The sequence below is a fragment of the Haliotis rufescens genome, unplaced genomic scaffold (genome assembly GCF_023055435.1).
Source record: "Haliotis rufescens isolate VD_foot unplaced genomic scaffold, xgHalRufe1.0.p SCAF_13, whole genome shotgun sequence".
NCBI lineage: Eukaryota > Metazoa > Mollusca > Gastropoda > Lepetellida > Haliotidae > Haliotis > Haliotis rufescens.
The window spans coordinates 19,828,266-19,845,216 of NW_025963813.1; the positions used below are offsets into that span (position 1 = coordinate 19,828,266).

The 16,951-nt window shown below is 40.8% G+C and overlaps 2 protein-coding genes across 4 annotated transcripts in view; both read left to right on the plus strand.

Annotated features, from left to right (window-relative positions):
* LOC124132269 (G-protein coupled receptor dmsr-1-like) overlaps positions 1–4,338 on the plus strand; it is an 80,670-nt gene extending 76,332 nt beyond the window's left edge. For all 3 annotated transcript variants that reach the window (XM_048394301.1, XM_048394302.1, XM_046496116.2), the window contains exon 2: positions 905–4,338. In XM_048394301.1, the coding sequence (XP_048250258.1) occupies positions 905–2,030 (1,126 nt within the window). In that variant the 3' untranslated portion in view covers positions 2,031–4,338. The remainder of the gene's footprint in view (positions 1–904) is intronic.
* Positions 4,339–11,753: 7,415 nt separating this feature from the next.
* Positions 11,754–15,899, plus strand: LOC124132270. Its single transcript, XM_046496117.2, has 4 exons — positions 11,754–11,908; positions 13,025–13,173; positions 13,440–13,556; positions 15,709–15,899. The coding sequence occupies exons 1-4, from the start codon at positions 11,857–11,859 to the stop codon at positions 15,790–15,792; spliced, it is 402 nt and encodes a 133-aa protein (XP_046352073.1). The 5' UTR covers positions 11,754–11,856; the 3' UTR covers positions 15,793–15,899.
* The last annotated feature ends 1,052 nt before the right edge of the window (positions 15,900–16,951 follow it).

Genomic DNA, 16,951 nt, shown 5'->3' on the forward strand with positions numbered 1-16,951 from the left:
AAAGATAACTCATGAAGATCCATAGGTTGTAATGGTTAGTATAGCTGGTTTACTACGATTACTTGTCAAGGAAATGAGTCCTGTTTATGCGGGATTCCTCTTTTATAGCATATGGCTTTGTTTGTATTGCCTTTGCAAATGTAACGGGCCTTGTTTCCTTGTTGACAACTGTATGTTTTCAACAGGAACTGCCTCAGATCAAAGATTAGAGCTTTGCGGACGGATGTAACAAGATTCGTGAGTAAGAGAGTTGTGTTTTACGCCGCGTTTAGCAATATTCCAGCAATATCAAGGCGGAAAACCAGACATGGGCTTCACACATTGTACCCATATGTAAATCAAACCCGGGCCTTCGGCGTGACGAGCGAACGCTTTAACCACGAAACTACCCCAACGCCCGATAACCACATTAGGTCAACCTGGTACATGGCTTCAATGTTTTATGTTTTCAGTAATAAAAAAAAACCAGAATAAAAAATGAAAGGTACAAATCAATTCCTTCTCTTGCACTATGTCGCCTTTGATCCAAATGAGACAATGTTTTTGAAAGTTTTTAATGATCGTGAAGAACATGGCCATGGGAACATTAAGCCGTGGCTGACTCTAACTAATTTAGTACACATTGCACACACTATGGTCAATGTAGATGAAGGCAACATTTGCCTACTGTGGGGCTCGTTCATGTTATCTGACTGGTGGGACGTTAGAAATCTGGACATAATGAACACATGATGGTGGCATCATATTGACTTATCAAAATATGTTACAACTTTATAATTGACTAGTTAAGTAGCTCTATGTCCAGATGAAGTACCATCTTTGTCAATAGAACAGACATGTCGTTTCTATCGAAAGGTGTATTTGTCTTTGATGTATACTCTAGGTTGGTTTTGCTGTCTTACAGGTACCTTGAGAACAACGTAAGATGCCAAGACAGCGACAGGGTCAAGATGACGGGCCAACCTGACATCAACGAAGATCTAGAGAGACTTTCTACAGCTTACGGCCGTTACCATGGGTATGCCAGCTTATGTGTCTGCTTCTCGGGCATCATCACAAACATCTTCAACATCACCGTACTTACACGTAAGCACATGCGGACACCGGTCAACACCATCTTGACCGGTCTAGCAATAGCTGATGTCATCACAATGTCCTCCTACGTGCCTTTTGCTATACATTTCTACTGTGTAAACCCGACAAGTTCCAGCACACCGGAGAAAAACAGCATTCACTGGATGACGTTTCTATTGTTTCATATCAACCTGACCAATGTGACGCATACTATTTCAATATGGCTTTGTGTCAGCCTCTCCATCGTCAGATATATACACATCCGATCACCAAGTGGCGCAAGTGCTGCGCGCCTCCGCAGGATCAATCAATCCAAATATTTAGTACTTGCAGTGTACATGACCTCTACTATCGTCATGATTCCAAACTACTTGACTAATGAGATGAAGGAAAGTAAAAATCCAAACAACGAAACGAATAATACAATCTTTGTTCTGAAAAGCCTTCGCCTAGGCAGCAACGATACGGAGCCGCTTGTGTTGGTCAACGTTTGGATGTATGCTGTGTTAGCTAAGCTTGTACCATGCCTACTAATTTCCATTTTCGGAGGCCTTCTTTTATACCAAATGCATTCAAAAATTAGATTACGGAAAAGCTTCCTGAAATTCTCGGGTTCGAGTCATATCAAGCTTCAAGAACATTCCCGAACCACGAAAATGTTAATATCGGTCATTGTCCTCTTCCTCCTCACAGAGTTGCCACAGGGTGTCCTCATCATCTTGAGTGCGACCAAGATGTCCTTTTTCGAGACAGTCTATCTGCCTCTGGGTGATGTTATGGATATTGTAGCCCTTATAAACAATGCCATTAACTTTGTTCTCTATTGTTCAATGAGTACTAAATTTCGTGAAACATTCCTGCGGTTATATTGTGGCTGCAGCGTACGGAAACAAGATAGAAACGGACACGCCTTGCGGGAAAAAGCGGACACATATACTAATAATAACCAATTATGACCAAGTCGTTTCATTCTACCTTGCAATATGTGTGTGTGCCTTTGTGGGATGTTTTGTAATATTATCATGGATATATGTGCTGTATAACATGGTATGGTTGTAATTAGTAACTGTTTATTTATGGATAGCATATCTGTAATTTCGCCTCGAGTATGGTGCACAAAACACGGTGCGTCACACAATCACACCCTGTTTCTATCTGAAAAACCCAGTATGTCTTTTGGGATTGAATGAATTGTACCTTCTGACATTATTATCTGGACTTGGTTTTGTGAAACATTTCTCCAGAATGTGCGTGTTTAGTTAGTTTACAATATCTTTCAAGACATATTATGTGACATTATCTACACATGACTCTACCGATAGCATTCTGAGAAAGAAATTATTTACAAGAGATAGTATTTAACCTTTTTTTTTACCGTAAGGCCACAGTAAATTGATTATTCGTTAGTTGTTTTTTCATTATGCGCATTGATGTTATTGGTCGCGATTTCTTCTTTAATGAACACTTTCCTTTTATTGACCTACGAGGCTTGCAGAATAAATGTATAGTGTCAAAAAAGAATTGTGTGTAGGATTTCAATACAGTACATGATCAACTGCTGATAAAAAACTAGTATCGCTCAAGAGAAAATATCAAAATCACTCGTTCTGCGGCACATTATTAGCAAAATACATTTACATCAACCTGTGCTGAAGTAAGCAGGCCGAAAACAATCACATTAGCGCGGCATATTATTATCAAGTTAATATATGTATGTTTATATGGACCATATACATAAAGTAAAAGTTTGTATTTGGCTGTTGTCAAATTGTTATACTGTTTGATCTAGCTTTTACAACTTTAAACTAATTCTGTTTATAAAATCAAGATTTTCAACAATTACAGTGTATTGAAATATTCTGAATGACAGACTATTTTCATCACTTTATCGATCGTCCGTAACGGTTACTTCCATCATTTCGGAAAATGATTGAAGGCTAAAATTACAATTTGTCATAAAACCTACTTGTGAAAATACTTTAAAAATAGTTTTAATGTTTTGTGTGCAGCCTTCAATCTGTTTGACATTTCATATTATTATGTTTGTATCAAAGGTCCGCTGCTAAGTGAACTTCTATTGGTCCTTGTGCTGGTACAAGCAAAGAATCTCAGTTGGCCTCTTGATACCCTATGTTCATGGTTTGTAAATGGCTGTTGTTACGCTATCGACGAGTGAAAATATATTTTATATAAACTTATATTCTTAAAATCTTTCTCAAAATCTTGATCATTTATTCATAACAAACGAATGTTCTACGTTTGATGCACGAATTCATATTTGAGATAACTTCGAAAATTGACACCGACCAAGTCTTCCTTTATCCTCTTATACTATGACGTTGCTCATAATATCATCACTAGTTTGTTTGGTCCAGATTATGGCCGCGTTAGATATTTAATTACGGCCACCAGACGTAAGTAGACGCAGTTCGCAGTGGCATCCCTTATTCGTGCTGGTGTAAGTTAATCATGGGTCGACTTCGTCTTGATTATGATATGATCTTTGGTCAGTTGCTTTCGTGAAAGAGGCTTACGTCTGTGACCTGGGTTACTTTAACTGAATGGTTAAAATACAGCTAACGTAAAACTCGGGTTACGCTCACGTTAGGGGCGGTCGGGTAGCCTAGTGGTTTAAGCGTTCGCTCGTCACGCCGAAGACCCGGGGTCGATTCCCGACATGGGTACAATGTGTGAAGCCCATTTCTGGTGTCCCCCGCCGTGATATTGCTGGAATATTGCTAAAAGCGGCGTAAAACCAGAATCACTCACTCACACACGTTAGAAGCAATATTCGTAAGCGTGGTTGACTCAGCATCTATTTATGTAATGCAGATGTTAAACTATGAAACGAATATTTATTTCATCTCTAACATTAAAACAGAGGAGGTCTACTGTAGGAAAGATCCACACTGCTTACAAATCCTCCTGGAAGAAATACGTGTAATGCCAGTGTGCAGTCGTGTATTGTACCCTGAGAACGGAGCACGGACATGGATGTTCACCTTTTGTTAGTTAGTACAATATGGCTACATTCAAATTGCTGTCAAAGCTAAATACTGACTTGTCAGCGCATTTGAGTGAATGATGAGGTGAGCGATTCATACTATATTTTGTATATTATATGTACTGTCGTCACTTCTGCTACATTGTTGAGTTGCTATCACAGTTGTGTCTTGCTAAAATGCTTGAATATGAACAACTTATTCACACCATCTCCACCACCACCAGATATTGTTGTACAGTGAATTAAAAGTCTACAATCCTTGTTCTAGTTTAGTCTGTTTTATTCGTATCCCGATTGTTTTATAGAACGTTGTAAACAGACATGCGCAAAACAGCCCTGGCTCTGAACACCTCAATTGACTGCCCAAACAGACATGAAATGGCCAAAGCTTGTGAAAAGTGCAATAAATATCGACCAATTACTCTATATTGTCAAGCACATTCTAGGCGATTCTGCATTACACAACTACTGATATAACGAAGCTGGTCAAAGCGAATAGCCGACTATGTCGAATCCAATCTTTATCTCACAGGAGGGGTAATATATGCTTTTGTTACATATAACTGGACGGTCACTTGTGAGTTACACTGGAAGTTGTTTTTTGTCACAACTTCCAATATTGGAACAGCATGTCCCAAGCCTACCTAGCACTTGGACTTAATCTCCAAGGCTGATACTTACTAGCAACCAGGAACAACGTTTTCATTCTTTAACGTCGGCGACAGAATGTGAAATTACTGCGTGTGTTTCTTCTAAAGTAAGAATTACTCCCAGGTTTGGAAAATAAATTTTCTGAAAGGTATAACCTCCCGGAATAGCAGTTTTTATTGCCAATATAATGCCTCATAAATGACCTAATATGTCACTGTGGTTCCAATTTCGCCTTCCTGTAGGATCCGCAACTTCACTGAATAACTGCCTCTGGGAACCGAACTATTTTCTTTGAGGACAAGTTACGATTTCCCTGCTTCATTACGTGAGCACATTTCCTGCATGATAGGCTGTAAAAGCATGTCAAATAACCACAGGGAAGGTAAACATGCGTGTAAGTGCAGTGCTTGAAAAGCTTTATAAATGTAAAGTGCTTGCATTTAAACTTTATGAAACTGGACTTGAAGCGATTTGGTATAGTAAAGTTCAATTTACACAAACTCAAATATGCATCACGGCCATGGCCATTTGTGAAATGACCGCGAAGAAGCAGGCAGTCACTATGTTAGACCAAGCAGCTGGTACAACTGCCCTGATGTCCACAATGCAGAAATGTAAACGTTTGCTGAGTCGTTTTTCAATCAGACTTTTTATCAGTTTTATCTCCTTTTAAAATCCATTTTGTGACAAGAAGATTTGATGCCAAGCACGACAAGCGGATGTATATTGATGTATGCATTAAGTGCTTCGTGATGTTTCCATAACGCTAGTTGTGCAGAGTGATTATTATCCACATGTCATGGTTGCAATCTTTGTCGTTACCTGCGCCTTCAACGGCACTCAGAAGATGTATCTGAGCATTTCCCGTGTTGACGTTAACACAGACAGAATATCGAACTGGAAACAAACATCTGATAATCTGAAATATTGGCTCCAAGCGCGTTTTCCTTTTATTCTTTGAAAGTAACAGACAGACGTTTCAGTTGTCGAAGCCTTAATGTACTGTATTTGTTGAGTTTACGTTGTATTATCTGACAACGACAGAAAAGATATGAGTGATTATCAACTATTAACATGACTCATACGCTTATTGTGGAATGAGCTGTGTTACCCACGCAGTTATGAACATGTGGTGTGTGTACGATAGAGGTAAAACTATATGGAAATAATGCTGGCAACATGATCATTACACGATCTGATTGGTTTCTCTCAGCTGAAACAGTGGTACACCAAGTCAATGATTGAAGTGCGGTCGACAATCCAGTTACAAGTCCCACTTGGTCAATGACACGCGATTATCAATCCCTGCTATCTGGTCATGGTGTTCTCGAATGATGTGTTTGATTGAATCGTGCATTCCTCATACGGTGTCCCCATCAATGGATGATTGACATCCAACAGCGACATGACGAGATTTACAAAACACTATCGCAACCAAAAAAAAACCAATACGTGTGTCATGTTTTTTATTAAAAATTTCAGTCAGTTTTTATTGAGAAGTGTAATATAGTTTACAAGAGCTCTCCTCTAAATTTACGATATCTATTGGAATGTAAATAGTTTGAATTATTAGTGTTCCGAGCTGTCATAAAACTCTATTTACCTAAATAATAAGATTTACCTAAATAATAACTATATGAAGATAAATTACCAACTCAAGAAACTATCTGTATATGCACGTTGTGAACACCACCAGCCTGAAGAAAAACAACAACGGCAATAACAACAACGTTTTACTGGCGTCAGATTAAAGACTAAATCAGGTCACACTTCAGTTTTACAAAGGAATGGCGTTATGTCCAAGTGTTTGGTCATAAATCCGAAACCCTATTATCTTCAGTGAAACATTAATTTCATAAAACAGCATTAGTTTCACTCAAATGTTTCAATCTTTTGTTTCAAGTGTATGTGCTAGAGACAGCCTGATATCTATTTCTCGAAGTAATAGATGACATCAATTGTATTTCGGGTACATAACCGTTCAAATATAAGACATCTGCCTTATATCCCCGACACAACAAAATTAGGCTTCTTATCAACAGCCTGTAATCAGGCGACATGCCTTCTCATGTTTGGCTACCAACGCATTTGAGTGAGTGAGCAAGTGAGTTTAGTTTAAGGCAGCTTTTAACAATATTCAAGTTATATCACGGCGTGTCAGCTTGATGTGGGAGGAAAGCCCGAAGTGATGCAGGTCTTAGACGTTTGCCACTTCGTAGAAACCCACGAGCACGGGTATGTAGCTGACAAACCTAGAAACATAGTCGGGGCAAACCGGGATTCGAACCCACAACCATAGGTTTCTGGCGTGCCCAAGGGACACAACTTTGCACAGTGAATGCGGCGCCTAAGTCGCCTGGCTGGTCCACCCGTGCATCTGCCCCTCCATGATAGATATTCTTGGATGGTTACACAATGAGACTACTGTCTTTACTCATGAATAGGTGACCGCCTCCGTGGTCAAGCGGTAGAGTGTCAACCCGGAGAGGGGAAGGTCCGGAGTTCGATCCCCGGCCGCGTCATACGAAAGACGTTAAAAGATGGTACCCTACCTGGCACTGAGGGGCTATAACAAGGACTGGTCGGCTCGGAGTCCGTATATTGTGTCTGAGTGGGGTATTCATATTTAACTGCCGCATGGTATCTCAGTCGGCTAGCACTATCAAATCGGCGTTAGTCCTGACTAGTACAAGCATCTACACACATACACACACGTGCAGCGTCGCTATACAATTGTACTGCTCTTGGACACAACGTTAAACCCCATTTCATCACATGAATAGGTAGAATTTATGAATCTAAAAAAATAAGTCTAAATTGAGAAATTATTATTTTCTGTCAACATTGAATGGACAAAAAAGGAAACATGATACTCATACCCTAAACAGCAAATCTTGCAAATACCTTTCAAATTATTTTTTCCAACACCGTATGCTGTGATATCCAGTTCAGATTTTCATAATGTGGCATGCTCATGGTATCTTGAAAGGGCAGTTATTATTGTGTAACTATAACAGAGTACGAGCTGGTCTCGAACAGTTGTGTGCCAAAAATACAAAGAGCTATTAACTATTTTTCAACATGGTCCCCTTGCATTTCAACGTGTTCCACTTCTACTCCAGGTCAGTTATCCCTGTTTTGTAGAAGGTCACACCCTGGTCTGTCAACCAACCTTCCACAGCAACAATCAATGCTAGACGCTCATATCCAGATTCCCGTACAGCAGCAATTGCAACATGACTTGTGTGAATGTAACGTTATCCTCATGGAGAAGAATACCATCTCGAAATTTGCCGCGAGTCTCATTCTTATAAGACTCGCGCATTACTTTCAATCAGTTGGCATAATATTCACCATTCATAGCCGTAAATAATCGATATGGATTATACTCTCCCAAAAGAAGGTTGTCATTAACTTTCATAGTTGTTCTGGCTGCTTTAAACTACGTGGTTTGGGGAGAAAGTCTCTCCGCTCCATGAAGCTTTGCTTGCTCCCCAGTAATGACTCCAGATCGCATCTTCTGTCACGAGTCTACACTGAAAACATTCTGGGTTGCTATTATATCTGTTTAACAGGGCATTAGATACGCTGACCCGCACAGCCTTCATGTCATCCAACTGCATTCTGGAAAGCCATCCGTCACACACCTTTGATATATGGAGAGATGTTAATGCAGGATTGTTTCTATTGACCCATACCAGAAACCCGCTGTCGCCTCTTACTCTTTGCCTATTGTTCAGTACCAGGTTTGCGTGCGGCATCAATATTATCTTTTTATGATGCCGGTGTCGGGTCGACCAGATCTTCTTATCCCTCGAATGGCCCTCCATGGTGACAGAATGACAGCTCTATGCTCAGTTTGGTCTATGCCAATGCTAAGGAGTAGGGTACCACAGAACCGAAGTCAATAATTAAGTCATGGAACTGAAGCTCGCCAAATATAAGATAATTGAACAAAGCCAAGTGAGCACTAATATATGTCATACAGCAACCCAGATACGCCCGGCACCAAACTTGGGATAGAGATCTCCCCTCGCACATTATATCTACGACATTCACTACACTAGCTGTGCTAGGTGCAACGCCAAGAAATCCTTTACTTTGTGATCATTACATACTTATACCTTTTTTCAATCAGATCAGCCCAATATTACAGCTCAACACTGCACCATTTGGCTAACCTTAATATGAATACTCTTCATTTCATCTTCATATTCTGCATGACTGGAGACCCCAGTGAAGATCCGGGTTAGAATAGGTCTTCAGCAACCCATGCTTGTCGTAAGAGGTGACTAACGGGATCGGGCATTTAGGCATGCAGGCCCCCCTGCTGAATGGGTATAAAAAATCCACATCAACGGCTGTTCATACAGTTCTTATAACGGCAGTGGAGGCAGTGACAGAATGCCAAGATTGAATGCAGCTCAACGGAACAACGCCATTGGGAGATAGCTGGAGCAACTCAGCAAGAAGTGGCCAGGCACTTTGGCGTATCCAGACAGACAATCTCCGCACTGTGGACCCGATACAACAACACCAACAGAGTTGACGACAGACCAAGCTCAGGAAGACCAAGGGTGACAACCCAAGCACAAGATCGATACTTCCGGCTGCGTCACCTTCGAGACCGCACTACCACAGCCACGTCTACAACCGCACAGATCCCTGGGGTACGCAGAATATCAGATCAAACGGAACGCAACAGACTGAGGGAGGCTGGACTTTTTGCACGAAGACCTGTTCGACGTCGTGTATTGACCCCACGTCATCTGGCGGACCGTCTGCTTTGGTGCCAACAGAGGGTTAGATGGGCACGTGCAAGTAGGAGTGTTGTACTGTTTACAGACAAGTCCCGTTTCCTACTCACACCTGCTGAGGGGCGCGCACGTGTCTACATACGTCGGGTGAACTTTATGCCCCCAACTGTGTGAAGCAGGTTGTCCCATTTGGAGGCGGAAGTGTCATGGTATTGGCCGGAATTCATCACGGTGGTAGGACGCCTCTCGTGCATGTGGCAGGTGCATTGACAGGTGTGCGTTACAGAGACTTGATCCTACAGCCTTACGTTCTTCCTCACGTCAACGTTCATGGCGGACAGTTCCAGCAGGACAACGCTCGACCGCATATTGCACGTGTTTGTCAGGACTTCTTACAGCACAACAACATCCAGACATTACCTTGGCCAGCCCGGTCACCAGATTTGTCCCCGATTGAGCATCTGTGGGACGAGTTGGATCGACGCGTTCGCAGAAGGAATCCACCGCCCCAAACACTTCCGGCGCTTCTTGATGCACTTCAGCATGAATGGCAGCACATCCAACAGCGTGTTACTGACAACTTGATTGCATCTATGGGTCGTCGGTGTCAAGCGGTGATTGATGCACGTGGTGGGCACAACCGATACTGTCATTTTTCTGTACCCCTGTGACATTAACTGTATCGTGTACGTGTGTCTGTCTAGGTGGCACGATTAATGTTTTGAACATTGTGTACATTGATCTTCAAACAGTGTTTCAATTATGGTTTCTGTGTCCTATTTTGAAACAATCGCATTATATTACATTTTGAACGTCAGTGTCAAGTTTCTATTTTTGAAGAGTATATATATATATATATATATATACAATCATTTAGCTTTTAACAATGGTCAATGTCATAAAATGCTGTACGGACTGATGTTTCAATAAACCTTGCACAGTGTTAGAAGATAAATGATTGCAAAAATGTACAGCATTGTCATGAAGCATACCCTGATATAACTGTCAGTGAGTTGTGGCAACCGTTCAAAGTTGTGTTTGAACAGAACGCGGACAGTCAAATGTCCTGAAGCGTACGTAAACTGATCGAGACGGGATTTAAGATGAGACACGGCATATTGCAGTATTAACCAATTATATATTCCACGATTATATATAGTTCCCTGATTTAAAGACCACACTCATGAGTCTGCACCACCACTTACTTCGTGAGGCAGAGATTTGTTATGAATATGGAAAGGGTTTTGTCGCTAGTATTTATATCCATATACAAAACATTAATCAGATTAACCCCGAGTACATGTACATTTAATATAAATGGCGCCGTATGAGTATTGTAGTCACAAAAGAAAACAAATCACTTGTTTTGTTGCAGCTAGACCAGTGAAGTATAAGTAGGTGCGATATTTGGACTAAATGCATATTCCACCTCGATACAAAATTCCACAATGACAATATACACTATGAGCTGTCATCTGTTCCTGTGGTGGGGTAGACATGTTTTTATAGATCGGTTTTGTTTTGTTTGGTTGTTGGCAAGTCATCGCTTAACTGTACCCAAAAGCTTGATATTATCGCCTGATGTATTGGTGAAGTAGATTTAGGACTAAGAAGATCAGCCCTGTCAGAGTATGATCAGTCTAGGAAATGTATCTTTTCCTCGGGAAGGATGTACAAGTACTCTTTTTAAAGAATCTCAAATTTCAACTACAATTAAAGTAAAATAATGACAACACTTATTTCCTAATTATTTATGTGCAAAGTATCTTTGTAATAGTTTTAAGAAGATGCATTGTCACTAAAATGCGTCCTATCAAAGACAATATTTAGTTTGAAAAGGTCGTGTAGGCCCCAGCGCCGTTAAGATATATGTACATATTCTTGAAGAACTATAGTAGAAAGTCCCAACAAAAATAGAATCGAAAACGCATAGATATTCCTTCAATATCAATAATGTCCATTTCAAAATGTGTTTACAATTAAATCGTTACTGAAGATATAGTTACTGAAGGAAAATATATTTTTTATTTTGCATCTAACGAGGAAACACTTGACAGATCAGATTTGTTGTCTTATAAGATCATCATACGTTGCTACATAGATAGTTGTGACAGATAAACTGCACATCATAATTTTATTTATTTAAAAAAATACTGTTAGCATTAAAAACAAACAGAACGGTGTATCTTATTTAACCATGGCGGACTTACATGTATAGTACTGTCAGTATATACTACGTAGTGGTTGAAGATAAGACAATAAGCACCAAGGTATTAAGAGAACTTATCTCGCCTTATCACCAACACGGCCTTTACTTCAGGTGTCCGTTGACGTCTCATCAAGTCTTCAGACACACCGAGATCAGTCAAGATGATCATGAAGGCTGCTGTAATATTGTTCGTCACCTGTCTCTGGTCCTTAGGTAGGCGATAGACGTACATTCTTTGGCAACGCTAAAATATAGCACAATATATATAAGAAATATGTGGTTGTTTGTTTGAGACAGCCTAGGCTGACAGATGTTCCCGTTACATAACGTTCCCGTGTACGTGGTAACTCAGTAATTCAACTACGTGGCCTACTTATGTGACTGGCACTATTCGGCACGCAGATGTCGATGAAATATTTGATTGCTCATAATTAAGTACCTCGCGGAATATGACCTGTTCTGAGACCTTTGATCAAAATATAATGATGCACGTAACAGATCATTTCACATCATTTCACATATGGCAAGTTCACTGTAAATGTATGAAAAAGACGACGCTTTTAAGAATGGACACTAGAAAGAAGGGGAAGTAATGAATAGCTCCTAAAATCAGGATTATGATACTGACATCCTTTGCGAACTATTGCATAGAAGAGGTGTATGAACTGTGATTACTGAGGGAGTGAGTGGGTATGGTTTTACGCCGCTTTTAGCAATATTCCAGGAACACCACGGCGGGAGAGACCAGAAATGGGCTTCACACATTGTACCCATGTGAGGAATCGAACCCAGGTCATCGGCGTGACAAGCAAACGCCTTAACCGCACGCCCTGAAATATGATTTTGGTTTGTTGGTTGGTTTGTTGTTTAACGCCGCACTCAGCAATATTCCTGCTATATGACGGCGGTCTGTAAAAAATCGAGTCTGGACCAGACAATCCAGTGATTAATATCATGAGCATCTATCCACGCAATTGGGATCGATGACATGCATCAACCAAGTCAGCGAGCCTGACCACCCGATCCCGTTAGACGCCTTTTACGACAAGCATTGTCACCGTTTACGGCAAGCATGGGTTGCTGAAGACCTATTCTACCCCGGAATCTTCACGGGTCCCTGAAATAGGAAATGCGGGCTCTGTGTGGAGTGACAACATAATGAAGAGTGACAAAATTCAAATCAATGCTTTTGTTTATTTTGCAAGACACCCTCAAAACATTTTTTCCGTGTAATTATACTATTATATTCATAACCTGAATACGTGTTTAGCAAGGGCATTGCTTTTCTATTCATTTTTAATGATTTTAAGCACATAGATTTCTCTGCAGGACGATGCCAAGTTCCCATGGGTGAATTGCCGACCAAGGTCACTGCGTTTGTTCGACATGCTGCCACCTTCGCTGCGAACGAATTAAACACTCGGTCCAACGGAATATACTGGAATACGCTTACCCACATACAGAATGCAACTATAGAGGTGACCCTATGGGTGGATAGGGTTTACTGGAAACAATTATTTTACGGAAAGGGTTTACAACAACTTCTACAAGTATTTGCTGGACATTTTGGATGTCCTGAAAAAAATGAGAGAGAGAGAGAGAGAGAGAGAGAGAGAGAGAGAGAGAGAGAGAGAGAGAGAGAGAGAGTGTGTGTGTATTAAATACCACCTGTAAACATCCATATAGATTACTATCCTTTGTACGCTGTGATTATCAACAGGTGTGTATGTATTTCCTCCTCCAGGCCGTCATGGGGATAATGTACCGTATGGAGATCACCCTGCAAGAATCGACATGCAAGAACATCCCAGCTAACAACGACGCCAATCCCACAGCTTGCCCACCCAAGGCCGGAGCTATGGTAACGCTTGTTCATGTTATAGTTAAAGGGTCTTTTTTAATGGTAGGATCTTTTCTTAAAAAATTGCTACTATTCAGAAAACTCGTTTTGTTATTGAAGTTGTGAAGAAGCTGCTCAATATTGCGGAGTTTAAGTGGCTGGTTATGGAAACGGAATTGAGTGGGAGATATTTTGGTCACATAAAATGATTACACCGTATGCCCACCTATAGTGCACTTGCACTAAACTAGTTTATTACAGTTGATGTAGTATGGATTAAACATACTAAAAGGGGAGTTCTACCATGAATTTTGAAATTACTCGATTCTGATTGGTCAATCAGAGGCTATTAAATCACAATAAACCCCCTCTGATTGAAACAGCTGGTTTGACGGCCGCATCACCGCGGAAGCTTATATTCATAGAATATTACTATTTTCAGTCATTGTCGGTAGGCATAATTAAATAATTATATCTACAATTACAGGTTACAAAATGCACAGATGCGGTTACGACAATATTCAAAGGATGTGTGGCAATACATTTCGTGCAGAAAACACGATAGAAATCTACAAAGGGAATGTATTTACGTTTTGGAGACAACAGAGAGCTTGGAATTTTTCTATATACGACTGTGACGTCATATCGTTTGCGTCACAATGAGCGAAATGACGTCATAATGGTGACGCGCGATGTGGAGCGATAGCCTTGCAAAACTTGCTTTGTTTTCGTTAGGGATGCTTACAAAGTTGCCGTGCTTATATGCTTTCAATGCCTGGCATATATTCGAGCGAAGTATTACGATGTAAACAAACTGCTTGAGTATATTCAGCGCCATATTTTGTTCGGTGATTCCGTAATTCAGATCGATAACCCACTCAAAACACTGGACTCAACCCATGCCGCTTCACTCAGTATATTTGCTAACACCAAAGAGTTCGCGTTTTATTTAGTCATTGTAGAATGGAGATAGACTCCATAAATATGAATCAAATCTGATACAAGAAAATACAAGTTCTGTCTCTCCTAAAATTTTGTGCATTTGTCAAAATGACTTCCATGATAACCAACCGTAATCGATAACATATAGTCAAAATTGCCGCCCCTTTCTTTTCCACATTTTCTATTGTGGTTTTGTTACAGGATACTAATTAAGATATTTACCTGGCAGGGAGAATATCATGCTATACTGCCTATGGAAGAAAGTTAGACTATATTAATCTTACACCAGTGTTCGCTTGTGACGATTAAGAAATGTCCTTCAACTACTTACTTCGCACTTCACAATCTGACAAAGAGCGATCATTACAAAAGTGTAGTTTTCTTATGAACACGTGCTATTGATTCTCATTGTGGCCTTCTTGTGCCCCCACGTCTTACATAACGTGCTAACGCTACGGGATCAGTCATTTGTAAATCGGCTACGTGGGGAAAGAACTGACCATCCCCAGTCTTTACTTATCAACTCTGGATTGCAGTACATGTAACATTCACGTGCACAGGATTAATACATCCTTCTGATGTTGTTAATTTTATTGCAATTCGTTGTGTAGGATCGCATCCCTTAGGATCCCAGATTTGCCCTGATTATGATCCGTGGTTTTTCAGCACCCTTTCCGTGCTCGCGTGTTTCACAGTAATGGTAAACGTCTAAGAAATACATCACTTTTTTCTTCCCTCACACATTAAGCTGACATGCCGTGAAATAACTGACCTGCTGATCAAACCGGCGTGAAACTTACATCACTAATGTGTAGTTTTAAGATCGAAGTTTATTGTATTAAGGTTGAGTGATTTCTGTTTGACGCCACCATTCAGCATAATATTTTAGTTATATGAGGGATTGCGAGTTTAATGGAGGAGGATATCCATAAAATGACAATGTCGTTTCACTTTGCGAAAAAATATAGTCGTATGCCGGTGTGCTCCGCAAAGAAAACATGCATAAACCTACGTACAAATAGTGTGCCTGGTGGTCACAGTGGTATTGTACGCATAGCTAACCTCGGCCAACTCTAGAACAACTGCTGATAAGAGATTGCTATAAACCCTAAAGCTTGCATGGAGAAACATTTACGTTTCGCGTTTACGGCTCCGAGTAATCTCTTGAGTAATAATAGCTTCTAGACAAAACAAATCGGCTTCTCAATATCTTTAACTTTATGATCTTCAGACGATGTCTTGCCATGTTGAAGTGTTGGATGATCCAGGATCTACACCACGCTACACACTGAAGAACAACCACTGTGTGGCATAGTGCCATGTAACGCCGCTATCCACCCATACAGGCAGAAGCTGTTAGCCATCATTGACGTAACCTTGTCTCAATTGCACTAAGCCTTGGAATAAACATGTCGACAGGCACTAGAGTTCTAGGATCTCTGAATGAGGCCTTAATCTTGAACATTGAACATGCCCTCGAGGACATGGTGGATGTTCTTTGAAGTTTCTGCATGTGTAATAGTGGGAGAGCCAATTGACCGAATAGTTCGAATATAGATGTTAAACAGATCCTGTCTGTAATGCCACATGTATGTTCAGGATAGTGTAATAGACACCGTAGGTGGCAAGAGAGGTGGGAACACAGGGCCTTGTGTCCTTCCTTGATCACTGGAAATGCTTCTGTACCGATTCTGTTCGCTACCCAAAGTACATAGATATATTTTATTGCCGCTTCCCAAAATCTCGTCTTGCGAGCCGGAGCGTGAGATGTTTATCACACACACCATCGAGTGCAGGCAGTGAGGCGTATGTACACAGCATTAGAACCGATTAGCTCGAATTAACACTGAATTGTATTCCCTTCAGCAGACGAGCCACACATGTTCCTAGATGCTTTTAGAGATTGAATGAATTGATCATTTACCTTGAAACTAGGTTTCATTGACGATGTATAGGTTATGTTGTAAGAAATATTCATCCACTACTGGTGAATGGATGACGGCTTATCGCCTTTGACATGTCCTTTGGATATGAAACATACCTCTATGTGCGTTCTTACTTTAGTTACTGTTACTGCACGCAGGCGTTTTTAACAACAACCCGGAGTGTGGCTTGTGTCGGCTTGTTTTGGCGCGTGAATGATCAGGAACCAGTTTTTAATGTATCTAATGACACAGCCAAACGCTTCCAGTCATATCACCTGGGTCTGTACATGATCAAGTCTAGGCAAAGTAAACACGTGACATGTCACTGGATTGTATGGCCCATAACTGGTTTTCATGTCCATTAATGGATTGGCTGATCCATTTCGGGATTGTCTGGTCAAGACTCGATTGTTTACACGCCGTCTCGTGGGAGTGCTGCTGTGTGGCATAAGGGAACAACTACTTGCTTTATTCAGCACAGTGTGTGGGTGGCGATTGCTACCGGTAGACAGTAGAACAGAACATGCCTACCCTTGTCATGCACCTGGC

Bases quoted from the DNA above. Each gene is read 5' to 3' on its own strand.
- LOC124132270 (XM_046496117.2), top strand. From the start codon at position 11,857: ATGATCATGAAGGCTGCTGTAATATTGTTCGTCACCTGTCTCTGGTCC. The intron at 11,909-13,024 runs GTAGGCGATAGA...ATTTCTCTGCAG, and splicing joins CACCTGTCTCTGGTCCTTAG to GACGATGCCAAGTTCCCATG. The intron at 13,174-13,439 runs GTGACCCTATGG...TTCCTCCTCCAG, and splicing joins TACAGAATGCAACTATAGAG to GCCGTCATGGGGATAATGTA.